Here is a 13,866-nt window from a genome sequence, read left to right as displayed (position 1 = left end):
AAGAGGCTGTCTTTTTTCCATTGTATATTTGTGCCTCCTTTGTCAAAGATAAGGTGCCCATATGTGTTTGGGCTTACTTCTGAGTTCTCTATTCGATTCCATTGATCTTCCTTTTTATTTTTGTGCCAGTACCATACTGTCTTGATCACTATGGCCTTGTAGTATAGTTTGAAGTCAGGAAGTCTGATTCCACCAACTCCATTTTTCCTCCTCAAGATTGCTTTGGCTATTTGGGGTCTTTTGCGTTTCCATACAAATTGTAAGATTTCTTGCTCTAGTTCCGTGAAAAATGCTGTTGGTAATTTGATCGGGATTGCATTGAATCTGTAAATTGCTTTGGGTAGTACAGTCATTTTCACTATTTTGATTCTTGCAATCCAGGAACATGGTATGTCCCTCCATCTGTTTGTGTCGTCTTTGATTTCTTTCATCAATGTCTTAAAGTTTTCTGCATACAGATCTTTTGCCTCCTTAGGCAGGTTTATTCCTAGGTATTTGATTCTTTTTGTTGCAATGGTGAATGGGAGAGTTTCCTTAATTTCTCTTTCTGCTCTTCCGTTGTTAGTGTATAGGAATGCAAGAGATTTCTGTGCATTAATTCTGTATCCTGCTACTTTACTAAACTCATCAATTAGTGCTAGCAGTTTTCTGGTAGAGTCTTTAGGGTTTTCTATATATAATATCATGTCATCTGCAAAGAGTGACAATTTTACTTCTTCTTTTCCAATTTGGATTCCTTTGATTTCTTTTTCTTCTCTGATTGCTGTGGCTAAAACTTCCAAAACTATGTTGAATAATAATGGTGAGAGTGGACACCCTTGTCTTGTTCCTGTTCTTAGAGGGAATTCTTCCAGTTTTTCCCCATTGAGAACGATGTTGGCTTTTGGTTTTTCATATATGGCTTTTATTATGTTGAGGTAATTTCCTTCTATGCCCATTTTCTGGAGAGCTTTTATCATAAATGGGTGTTGAACTTTGTCAAAAGCTTTTTCTGCATCTATTGAGATGATCATATGGTTTTTATCCTTCAATTTGTTGATGTGATGTATCACGTTGATTGATTTGCGTATATTGAAGAATCCTTGCATCCCAGGGATAAACCCCACTTGGTCGTGGTGTATGATTTTTTTAATGTGCTGTTGGATTCTGTTAGCTAGTATTTTGTTGAGGATTTTTGCATATGTATTCATCAGTGATATTGGTCTGTAATTTTCTTTTTTTGTGACATCTTTGCCTGGTTTTGGTATCAGGGTGATGGTGGCCTCGTAGAATGAGTTTGGGAGTGTTCTGCCTTCTGCAATATTTTGGAAGAGTTTGAGAAGGATAGGTGTTAACTCAGCTCTAAATGTTTGATAGAATTCGCCCATGAATCCATCTGGTCCTGGGCTTTTGTGTGTTGGGAGATTTTTAATCACTGCCTCAATTTCCGTATTTGTGATTGGTCTGTTCATATTTTCTATTTCTTCCTAGTTCAGTCTTGGAGGATTGTATTTTTCTAAGAATGTATCCATTTCTTCCAGGTTATCCAATTGATTGGCATATAGTTGCTTGTAGTAGTCTCTCATGATCTTTTGTATTTCTGCGCTGTCCGTTGTTACTTCTCCTTTTTCATTTCTAATTCTGTTGATTTGTGTATTCTCCCTTTTTTTCTTGATGAGTCTGGCTAATGTTTTATCAATTTTGTTAATCTTCTCAAAGAACCAGCTTTTAGTTTTATTAATTTTTGCTATTGCTTCCTTCCTTTCTTTTTCATTTATTTCTGCTCTGATCTTTATGATTTCTTTCCTTCTGCTGGCTTTGGTGTTTTTTTGTTCTTCTTTCTCTAATTGTTTTAGATTTAAAATTAGATCGTTTATTCGAGCTTTTTCTTGTTTCTTGAGGTAGGACTGTATTGCTATAAACTTCCCTCTTAGAACTGCTTTTGCTGCATCCCATAGGTTTTGGGTTGTTGTGTTTGCATTGTCATTTGTTTCTAGATATTTTTTGATTTCCCCTTTGATTTCTTTAGTGATTTCTTGGTTGTTTAAGAGTGAATTGTTTAGCCTCCACGTGTTTGTATTTTTTGCAGTTTTTTCCCTGTAATTGATATCTAGTCTCATGGTATTGTGGTCTGAGAAGATGCTTGATATGATTTCAATTTTCTTGAATTTGCTGCGGTTTGATTTGTGACCCAAGATGTGATCTATCCTGGAAAATGTTCTGTGTGCACTTGAGAAGAAGGTGTAGTCTGTCATTTTTGGATGGAATGTCCTATAAATATCAATTAAGTCGAGATGGTCTAATGTGTCATTTAAAGCTTGTGTTTATTTAATTTCTGTTTGGATCATCTGTGCATTGATGTAAGTGGGGTGTTAAAGTCTCCCACTATTATTGTGTTACTGTCAATGTCCCCTTTTATAGCTCTTAGCATTTGCCTTATGTATTGAGGTGCTCCTATATTGGGGGCATAGATATTTACCAGTGTGATATGTTCTTCTTGAATGGATCCCTTGATCATTATGTAGTGTCCTTCCTTGTCTCTTGTAATAGTCTTTACTTTAAAGTCTAATTTGTCTGATATTAATATTGCTACTCCAGCTTTCTTTTGGCTTCCATTTGCATGGAATATCTTTTTCCATCCCTTTACTTTCAGTCTATATGTATCCCGTGGTCTGAAGTGGGTTTCTTGTAGGCAGCATATAGAAGGGTCTTGTTTTTGTATCCATTCAGCCAGTCTGTGTCTTTTGGTTGGAGCATTTAATCCATTTACATTTAAGGTGATTATTGACATATGTGTTCCAATTACCATTTTCTGAATTGTTTTGGGTTTGTATTTGTAGGTGTTTTCCTTTTCTTGTGTTTCCTACTTAGAGAAGTTCCTTTATCACTTGTTGTAAGGCTGGTTTGATGGTGCTGAATTCTCTTAACTTTTGCTTGTCTGGAAAGATGTGATTTCTCCCTCAAATCTGAATGAGATTCTTGCTGGGTAGAGTATTCTTGGCTGTAGGTTTCTCTCTTTCAGGACTTTCAGTATATCCTGCCATCCCCTTCTGACCTGCAGAGTTTCTGTAGAAAGGTCAGCTGTTATTCTTATGGGTTTTCCCTTATATGTTATTTGTTGCTTTTCTCTTGCTGCTTTTAATATTTTTTCTTTGTGTTTAATTGTCATTAGTTTGATTAATATGTGCCTTGGTGTATTTCTCCTTGGGTTTATTCTGTGTGGGACTCTCTGTGCTTCTTGGACTTGTTTAATTATTTCCTTTCCCATGTTGGGGAAGTTTTCCACTAGAACCTCTTCAAATATTTTCTCAGACCCTTTCTTTTTTTCTTCTTCTTCTGGGATGCCTATAATTCAAATGTTGGTACGCTTACTGTTATCACTGAGGTCTCTGAGACTGTCTTCTATTCTTTTTATTCTTTTTTCTTTTTCCTGCTCTGTGGCGTTTATTTCTCCCATTCTGTCTTCCAACTCACTTATTCGTTCTTCTGCCTCAGTCATTCTGCTGGTTATAGCATCTAGAGTATTTTTAATTTCAGTTATTTTGTTATCCATTGCTGTTTGTTTTTCTGAGTTCTTATGAACTGTTTCTTGTACTTTCTCTATTTTGTTATCGAGATTTTGTATCATTTTTACTATCATTACTCTGAATTCTTTTTCAGGCATTTTTCCTATTTCCTCCTCATTTATTTGGTCTTGTGGGTTTTTTTCCTGCTCCTTTGCCTGCATGGTGTTTCTTTGTTTCCTCATGGTTGTCCAGACTTTTGGGGTTGCTTGTCCTGGCGATAGAGGTGTTTATAGAAGACTGTCCAAGCCTCAGACTAACGTCTAAGTATTGGATTAAACAAATACTAAGTCTAGGAGACACATACATATATAAGACACACAATTACTGAATCCATTAGGACATAAGGCTCTGGAAAGACCTGACAGAACCCCAGTGTGCTATCAGATATTCAAAGAGAAACCCAACAGAAATGGACAACTGAAACAGAACAAATCAGAGACAAAAGCAAAAGCAAACAAACAAACAAATAACACCTTACACATACACACACTAATCCAGGGAGATTTTGTAAGCTAGGATCAAATATAGAAAAGAGCTAGAGTACCACCAGAGAGAATGGAGATTCTCAGAATGAAATTAGACAATTGTACTAAGAACTAAGATAAAGACAAAAGCCTAATATTAAATACCAAGGTGGTGCATCATCTGGAGAATAGAGCAAGGAGTCTGAGCAGATCGTTAGTGTTGCTTATAAGTATGTTAAGATAAAATAAACTTAAAAAGGCTGGAAGAAAGGGGAACAGAAGAGTGTAGTGTGATTGGAAATATGCAAATAAAAAGAAAGGAATAGAAATGTATAAAAGATAGGGATGAAAGGAAAGTATGAGAGATATATTGTCCATACTACCAAAAGCTTAGCTAGATATAGAAGTATATAAAAAGGCAAAAAAATGAAAATAGAATAAAAATATCATTAAAAAAATTATGTTGTAAAACTTGTAGATAACTTAGGACTAAGATCGTAATTAATAAAGGAGAAAAAAAAAAAAAAGAGAGAGAAAAAAAAATCCAGAAGTCATCCCAGAATGGACCAGTTCAATAGGATTGATACTAATATTTCTGTTTCCTTAGAGTCTCAGCTGTAAGTGTCCTTCTACTAGCCTTGGGTTTTTTTGCATTATTCTGTGACCAGCAGAGCTTCCTTTATTGTTCGTCTGTAAGCTCGGTGTGTAGGGAGGGAGAGGGTACAATAGTGGCTCCTTCCCCTGGGAGAGAGTGAGCAGTGGCGCACTGTTGTTTCAGTTGGGCTTGGAGGTGCCTATTGCAGAGGGACCTGAGCTGGTGGCTCAGGTGTAAACAGAAAGTCTTAGAGTTGGGCCTCTCTTGGGTTTTTTTTTTTCTGGCAGCCTCCCTGTTGCCAGCGTTCCAAGGGGTTTTAATCTAGCCCCACCCGAGTGCCTGAGGGTACTTGTTATCCCTGAGCGCCTAAGGTGGCCCACAGGGCGTCTCTCCACTGCCTGTTGCAGGGGCGCTGAAAGAGAGAGAGAGGCTATGCGCACGGCTCTTCCCCCCCTGCCTGTGAGCCTGCAGCATCCAGCCGCCATCATGGCCGGGCAGCTCTCAGGGGCAGGCACTCCTCGCCGTGGACCTCTTCCCTCCTGTCCTCTCGGTCCGTCACCTTACTGGCAACAATGTTTCTCACCCTGAACCATCTTTCCGGTTCCCATGCTCCGGATCCCGGACCCTCTCTTCAGCTGTGGATTGACGTCTTCGTCCGGGAATGCTGAGCTGAGGTGCGGACCCTCTGTGTGTTTCTCACTCCCTCCCGTCTGCCACAGCTCCGCCGCTTCACCCTCTTTGAGCCTTCGTAGGTGCCTCCCTACTGGTTATGTCGGGCTCCTTGCAGTCCTTTCTGGTGTCCGAGGCCATCTGCTGGTGTTCAGCTGGTTCTCTGTGGGAATTATTGCATCCTTCGGTGCATTCCCAGTGCATCTGTGGAGAGGGATGCATTCCACGTCCCTCTACTTCACCTCCATCTTTTTCTCTTGCAAAAGCTTTTTAATTTAATGTAGTTCCACTTTTTAATTTTAATTTTGTTGTTTGTACCTTTTGGTGTCATATCCCAAAATTATTGCTAAGACTAATATCACCTAGTATTTTCCCTATGTTGCCTGCAGGGGTTTTACAGTTTTAGATCTTATGTTTAAGTCTTCAATTCATTTCAACTTTATTTTTGTGAAGTTTGTAAAGTAGGGCTTCAATTTTATTTCTTTGCCTGTACTTATCCAGTTTTCTCAGCACAATTTATTGAAAGGACTATCTTTACCTTTGACTAGCCTGTCTCCCTTGACAAGTATTAGTTGTCTGTATATGTGAAGGTTTATCTCTGGGCTCTTGATTCTGTTCTTTTAGCTTATATGTCTGTTTTTATTTCAGTGTAGTACTATTTTGATTTCTGTGGTACAGTTTGAATCAGGAAGTGTGATGTTTCCAGCATGTTCTTCTTTCTTAGAATTGCTTTGGCAATCAAGGTTTTCTCGATCCATAAAAATTTTCAAATTGTTTTTTCTGTATCTGTGAGAATGCTATTGTAATTTTGATAATGATTGTATTGGATCTATACATGATTTTGGATTATATGAGCATTTTAGTAATATTAGTTCTTCCAAAAGTAATGGATATCTTTCTATTAGTTTTTAGTTCTTTTTCAATTATTTTTTCATCAATACCCTATAGTTTTCAGGGTATAGATCTTTCTCCTCCTTGGTTAAATTTATTCTTAAATATTTTATTGTTTTTATGCTATTGTGAATGGGATTTTTAAAAAATTCTCTTTTCAGTTATTTTGTTGTTATTGTGTAGAAAGGCAACTCATTTCTATGTGTTGATTTTCTTTTTTGCAGTTTTACTGAATTTATTGATTATTTCCAGCATATATTTTGGTAGTCTAGGATTTTCTATATATAAGATTATAACATTTCCAAACAAAGAAGATTTTACTTTTTCCTTTCTGGTTTGGTGCTTTTTATTGTTTTTCTTCCTGACTGCTCAGACTAGAACTTCCAGTACTATATAAAGATAGTCATGAAAGAGGGCAGCTGCATCTTATTCCTGATCATAGAGGAAAAGCTTTCAAGCTTTCATCATTAAGGCTGATGTTACTTGGGCTTTTAATATTATGTTGAAGTTTATTCCTTCTATACCCAATTTGTTGATTGTATTTGCCATGAAAAGTTGTCATGTCTTGTCAAATGATTTTCTGCATCTGTCGAAATGATCATATGATTTTTATCTTTTATTCTATTAACATGGTGTATCACATTTATTGATTTGTGTATGTTGGACCATCTTGCATGCCTGGTATAAATCCTAATTGATTGTGGTATATAAAAATTTTATGTGGTGTTAAATTTGGTTTGCGAATATTTTGTTGAAAAACTTTGTATCTGTATTCATCAGGGATGTTGTTTTATAGTTATCTTTTTTGTACTGTTTATCTGAGTTTGGTATCAGGGTAATGCTGGCCTGAAAAAATGAGTTTGTGAGTGTCCCTCCTCTCCAACTTTTTGTAGAATTTAAATAGGATTGTTGTTATTTCCTCTTTAAATATTTGGAAGAGAAGGTGTAGGTATACTTATAACAAAGAAAATATGCTTTAAGCCAAAAATAGTAACAGGAGACAAAGAACATCATTATATGATAAACAGGTCAATTTGTCAAGAAGCTATAACGATGGTATATATTTTGGACCCAACATAGGAGTACCTAAACATATTAAACAAATACTAACAGATCTGAAGGGAGAAATAGATAACAATATAGTATAGCACGATACGTCAGTATTCTAACCTCTACAATGGATAAATCATTCGAACAGAAAATCAAGAGGATAACATTGGATTTGAGCCATACTTAGGACTAAAAGACCTAACGGACATAGACTGAACACTTTATGCAACAGCAGGAAAGTACACATTCTTCTCAAGTACACCAGGAATATTCTTCAGGAGAGATCATGTGAGAATTTATAAAACAAGTCTTAGAAAATTGTAGAAGGTTGAAAGCATACCAGGTAACTCTTTTGATCACAATGGTATGAAATTAGAAATCAGGAACAGGAGGAAAGCTGGGAAGTTCAGAAATGTGGAAATTAAGCAACACACACCAAAGATCCAGTGGGTCAAAAGAAATCCTACAGAAATTAAAAAAAATATTGTGAAATAAACAAAAATGAAAACAACATCCTGAAACCTATGGGATGATGCAAAAGCCATTCAAAGTGGTAAATTTATTGTAATAAAAGGCTACATTAACAAAGGTCACCTCAAATAAACAATGTTACTTTACACCTCAAGGAACTAAAAAAAGAACCAAGTAAGCTCAAAGTTTGCAAAAAGTTTTTGAAGTTCTCTTTATTTTATCTTTTTTCTCCCTATCTTGTCCTCTATTTTTCTTGAATGTCTTAATCATAGGTAATTTAATATCTTGGGCTGTGAATTCCATTATCCAGATGATCTGTTCCTCTCATTTATTATCATTTCTGACCTCAATCAACAGTCATATGACCTTCCTTCTTTTCATTTTAAATTATATACCATGCATAGTGTTTAAAAGAACCATGGAAGATACAAATGACCTTATCTCCCTCCGGGGGGAGTTCTACATTTCCTTGCATATGAGGTGGTCAGGCTGCCTTGCGGACTTCTATTCAGCCAATCTCTCTCTCTCTTTTTTTTATAATTGAAGTACAGTTGATTTACAATCTTGTGTTAGTTTCAGGTGTACAGCACAGTGATTCAGATACACACACACACACACACACACACACATTCTTTTCCAGATTCTTTTCCCTTATAGGTTATTACAACATATTGAGTATAGTTCCCTGTGCTATGTAGCATAGGTCCTTGTTACATTCAGCCTATTTCTTGTTCTCTCCTAGAGATACAAGAGATACAGTCTTTTCCTGGGATTCTGACAGAAAGTCTGGGGAGTCTTATTTTCTCAGCCCTAAAAGACTCTGGGATTTTTAAGTTCTGCTCCTCAGAGATGTTCAGCATAGCTATTTAGCCCCCTGCTCCATGCAGTTTCAAAATTTGGCAGCTGCCTTAATGAAGAGAACTACGTGGTAGAGACAGGACCCCTTTCCCTAGTGAGTTTTTGTTTCCTAAGCACAATGTACTTGCAGGATAGTTTATTCCATATTTTTGAAACTTTTGGTCTAGCTCTCTGGCTTTTCGGGGAGTCCACTGAAAGTGGACATTTCCACTAGAAACATCTTGGCATGTATTTAAAGTCTTTTAAGTTTTCAGTTGTCACTCTAGCCTTACATGACTCTTATGCTGTTTCTTTTTTTCTTGGCAAAATGCCTCTATCTGGGCCAGGCCTAATTCTCATCTCACACTTAGGCTCCTTGAATGATCTATGGGGAAAAAAAGGCAGTTGCTCTTCAGCAGAAGGATTCTGTCCTCTCTGTAATTCTTGTCTACATTAACTTCATCTCTTCCACAACTTTCTAATGGCTTTAAAAATATGATTGCTAAAATTAATTGATTTTTTTCAAGTACAGTGGTCCCTCAGTCTCAGCAAGGGATTGGTTCCAGGAACTCCCTCTCACCCCCACCCCCATACCAAAATTCGTGGATGTTCAAATCCCTTTTGGAAAATGTCAGACCAAGAGGATCCATGCTAGGTTGAATCTGTGGCTAAGGAGGGGCGACTCTACTTGCAGTGGGGATTCTGGCCAGCTCTAACCTAATACATCCTATTAGGAAGTGAAAGTCACAAAAGGCTACCTTGAATGAAATAATAAATTGAATTAGGAATGGAAGCAATGTTTATTTGGTGAAAAGAAATAAAGTAAATGATCATCTATAATCTAGATGATTATAGACTATGGAACTTTTGTGTCATAAAAATATGGTTATCAGTGAAGCTGTCTCTAATGGTTTGAAAGAAAAATCCAAGGAGTTGTTATGAAAAAAAAATCTGTTCTGTATTACACAAAGAATATAATCAGAAATCACTGAAAAAATTATTCAACACAAGCAGACAAGAACAGTACGGAACTCAACAATTCACTAATCAATTTTCACTTAAATAGGGAAGAGTTTTTGCTCTTGTATTAACAAAATAATACATGAAAGAACCATCAAACTTACCATTATTAAATAAGAAATATTTAAGAAGAAAATATTGACACAAACTGCACATTGAGTTTACCAGGCAATTATTTCTATTTTTTTTACTTTATTTTATAAATTCCCTTCAATATTTGCCTGTTTACCAATATGCTATCAGATATTGAAAGTCTTAAAATCTCTGGTGAATGAAAATATTTTTGGGTTTTTACTAAATTGTGGAGTTTTGTATACCATACTTGTACAAACACACACAGATACACAAACACACAATAAACATCTTTTTTAGTCAAAATATAGTTAGTTCAAGGCAATATAACACCCACTAGTAAAATTCTCATTTTAAAATTATCACTATAATTTTTGCCTCAAGATCTGGCCACTAAGTATGTACATGGAATGAAGAAGAGACCAGAGAGTCACTGTTCACATGATCTTTGATTGAGATCTTCCAAAGAAAGTTAGACAAGTTTCATTCCAGTTGGCTAAATATTGCTAATAGCAAAACACTTTATATCTATTAATTAAGGTCAATGGAAAGAAGAAACTTAGATCATTTAGAATATAAACCCAAATTTTATGTGAAAGTAACAAAAATACTTATTGTGATTATTTAGTATCAAAGTATTGTGCCATTTTCTGGTTTATTTCAAACTTTCAAGAAGTAAGTGATTTGAAGTACAACATACATACAGAAAGTGCAAGTACCTTAAGGGTCAGGTTTGATGAATTTTGACAAATTGAATACCTTATATAACCAGCAACCAGATCAAGAATCACAGCATGACCAGAACTCCAGAATGCCGCTCCCCCATTTATCGTTCCAATGGAGAACTACTACTCCCCAGGGGAACCACTCTTCTGACTTACAATGCCAGAGATTCATATTGGCTGGTTTTGAATTTTATAGAAACAGAATCATAGCATAGGAATTGTTTTGTATCTAGCCTTTTCACTCAATAACATGTTTGTAAGAATCATTTATGTTGTTGTATGTATTATTATTTGTTTATTCTCATTATTACATAGAACATGATATACATGGTATACCATAGTTTATTTTTAGATTATGTTACTTAACTTATACTCTCCCTAATTGAAGGTTTAGCTCCGTTGGGACTCGAGTGTCTTCACTGATACATCTCAAGTACCTAGAACAGTGCCTTGTACGTAGTCAGTAGTTTATAAGGGTGTGTTGGATTAAGTTACAACTAGCTTTTAGTCACTCAGAAGTCTCCCATTGCAGAAGTGCTTGCGCTGGCAAGCCTGCATTAACTCTGTCTTGAGTCTAGGGTTCTCCTGACTAGTCTCCTTAGTGCCCCTTTGACTTCCTTGTTTCTCAAGGTGTAAATCAGGGGATTCAGCAGGGGAGTCACCAGAGTATAGAACAGAGCAATGCCTTTATTCACATCTTGTGAATAACTGGAGGGAGGCTGAAGGTACATGGAGATGAGTGTCCCAAAGAAAATAATCACAACCATTAGGTGAGAACCGCAGGTTCCAAAACCCTTCTGCCTCCCCTGGGCTGACTTAATCTTCAGGACTGCTTGGGTAATGTGACCGTAGGATACTAAGACAAGTGACAGGGGCACCACCAAGAAGAAGACACTGACAGCAAAACCTTCAGCCTCGTTGACAGAGGTGTTGGTGCAGGCCAGTTTCAGCATCACTGGAACTTCACAGAAGAAATGGTCCACTTGGTTTTTACCGCAGAGGGGAAGAGTCATGGTCAATGCTGTGTGTACTACAGAATTGCCAAACCCTGTTAGCCAAGCAGTTACCACCAGCTGCAAGCAAAGCTGGGGATGCATGATCACCATGTAGTGCAGTGGGCGGCACACAGCTACATAGCGGTCATAGGCCATGACAGACAGGAGGACACACTCTACTCCCCCAAGTCCCAAGACAGTGAAGAGCTGGGTCACGCAGCCACCATAGGTGATGGTCTTGTCCTTCCCCTTAAAGTTGGCCAGCGTCTGAGGGACGGTGCAAGTGGTCAAACAAAGATCCATAAAAGAGAGGTTGGAGAGGAAGAAATACATAGGGGTGTGGAGGTGAGGATCCATAATTGACAGAAGTATAATGGTGCCATTGCCTAAGAAGCTCAAAAAGTAGATGATCAGGATGACCCCGAAGAGAGCCGTTTCCAGCTGAGGCCGGTTGGAGAAGCCCAAGAGAATGAATCCAGAGAAGGTGCTGTCATTAGCTCTTTCCATTGTACTTCACTTTTTGGAATTAAGAGCACTCCATACTGTTATGTTGCATGTTTAATCCACCTCTTTCCCCCTAGAGTGTGTAAGTAGAGTTTGGTTGGAAGCGTGAGGCATTTTCAGAGTTACTTTCCTGCTGGCAAGAAAGGGGGTGCTGCATAGCTACTGTATATGAGTATCTTCTGTGTTCCAGGCACTGACCTCAGCCCTTTGTATGCAGTTTGTCACAACAACTGATGAGCTTGGTATTGTCATGATTTCTGTTAAATACATGAGGGAACTGAGAGTTAAAAAGGTGAGGTAATTTTATCAGAGTGGTGTACCTAATAAACCTCAGAGGCAGGATTCAAACAGACACTCCAATATGGGTTCCTAACTGCTAGGGATACCGTCTTTATGATTGTATGACCTAGAAAGATAACTCAAGTTTCTCCAAAAATTAAATCTAAATGTCCTAAATAAGTTGCAGATATGTACTGCCCCAGTCCTTCTGCCTTTTTCTTTTCCCTCGAGGATTGAAATATTCCAGACTGGCTCTCCTGCTTCTGCTTTGTGTAGAGAAAAAAAAAAATATTTTTCCTGAACAGGCACAGATAATAAAATTTAGTATTAAAATTTTTATTCAAATGGGAACAATACATTTTGATGCATGCAGTGGAACCTTTTTTTTTCAGAAATTTATTTGTTTATTTCTTTATTTATTGGCTGTTCATTGCTGTGCATGGGCTTATCTAGTTGCGGGTGAGCGGGAACTGCTCTTCGTTGTGGTGCTCAGGCTTCTCATTGCAGTGGCTTCTCTTGTTGCAGAGCACAAACTCGAGGCACGCAGGCATGCAGGCTTCAGTAGTGGTGGCTGGAGGGCTCTACAGAGCAGGCTCAATAGTTGTGGAGCACGGGCTTAGTTGCTCCAAGGCCTGTAGGATCTTCCCGGACCACGGCTTGAACCCGTGTCCCCTGCGTTGGCAGGCTCATTCTTAACCACTGCGCCACCAGGGAAGTCCTAGCAATGGGACCTTTAGTATGGAGTCTGTAATCATATCTATTGGTTGGAAAACTTTTAATGGAAATGATTTGAGAATTCACTGTATCCAGACTGCATATTCCAGAAGGACTAAGACTGAGTAATCCCTGTCATTGAAAACTCAGGAAACCATCAGTTTTTTGTTCTCTTTCACTTTATAAGTCTTTTAAAATTGTTTAATATGATAGAGCAAATATTCTTTTCAATGTCGTTTTGTTCACTTCTTATAAATACAAACCTCACAGTAATCATTCTGTTTTCTATTAAAATCATCTGGTCTTGTCTTAGAAATCAGTCTCTCTCTCACGCTGTCTCTGTCTCTCTCTCTCTCATACACAAACACATAACACACACACAGAGACACATATGCATATACACACACACACCATGAGGCAAATTTAATAGTAAATAATAACCAAAGAAGAGAAATGTCTCATAATAGGACCATAGCCTGGAAAAGAGTCTAGTATATATGGTAGATTCACAAAATAATTTTGTCAAATAAATGAAAATATGAAGGAAGTTTAAAAATTGTAAGAGACTTTAGAAAGTGAAGTTAGGAGTAATAGAAATTTGTAAATGTACAAGAGGAAAACAAATGAATTCTTGAACAACAGTTAAGAAGCAGTCTTGACTGTTCTGACTTTAGATTTCTTTTAATACTAGGTTGTATGGAAACTTGTAGGATTCTATGTTTTTAAACAGCACTTTTTTATTAGCAAAATCCATGACCAGGCAGGAGAATATTCTGCTACCTCTCAATTATGCCTTTTCTGTTGGTTCTTGATACCTAATTCCTTTTATCCTTAATTTTTTAGTAATTGTTTTGTGGCTTGGTGGCTGTTGTTACTGTGGTACCAAAGTGTTAAATTAATTTGGAATACAAAGGTGTAAAATGCAATAAGATGGGATCAGGATACCTGCAGTTTAAGTATCAATCTGCCACTTACAAGCTTTGAGATTTTAAAGGCTGCCCTCCAACACATACTCCTGGTCCTTTCTGCTTCCTA

General features: G+C 37.3%; 1 protein-coding gene across 1 annotated transcript; it reads right to left on the bottom strand.

The window, feature by feature from the left end:
* Positions 1–10,896: 10,896 nt before the first annotated feature.
* Positions 10,897–11,841, bottom strand: LOC130831681 (putative olfactory receptor 2B8). Its single transcript, XM_057700031.1, has one exon. The coding sequence runs from the start codon at positions 11,839–11,841 to the stop codon at positions 10,897–10,899; it is 945 nt and encodes a 314-aa protein (XP_057556014.1).
* Positions 11,842–13,866: the final 2,025 nt, after the last annotated feature.

The sequence above is a fragment of the Hippopotamus amphibius genome, chromosome 11, assembly GCF_030028045.1.
Source record: "Hippopotamus amphibius kiboko isolate mHipAmp2 chromosome 11, mHipAmp2.hap2, whole genome shotgun sequence".
Classification (NCBI taxonomy): Eukaryota; Metazoa; Chordata; class Mammalia; order Artiodactyla; family Hippopotamidae; genus Hippopotamus; species Hippopotamus amphibius.
Note: the sequence above shows the minus strand (reverse complement) of the source record. Positions and strands in the feature narration are given on the sequence as shown.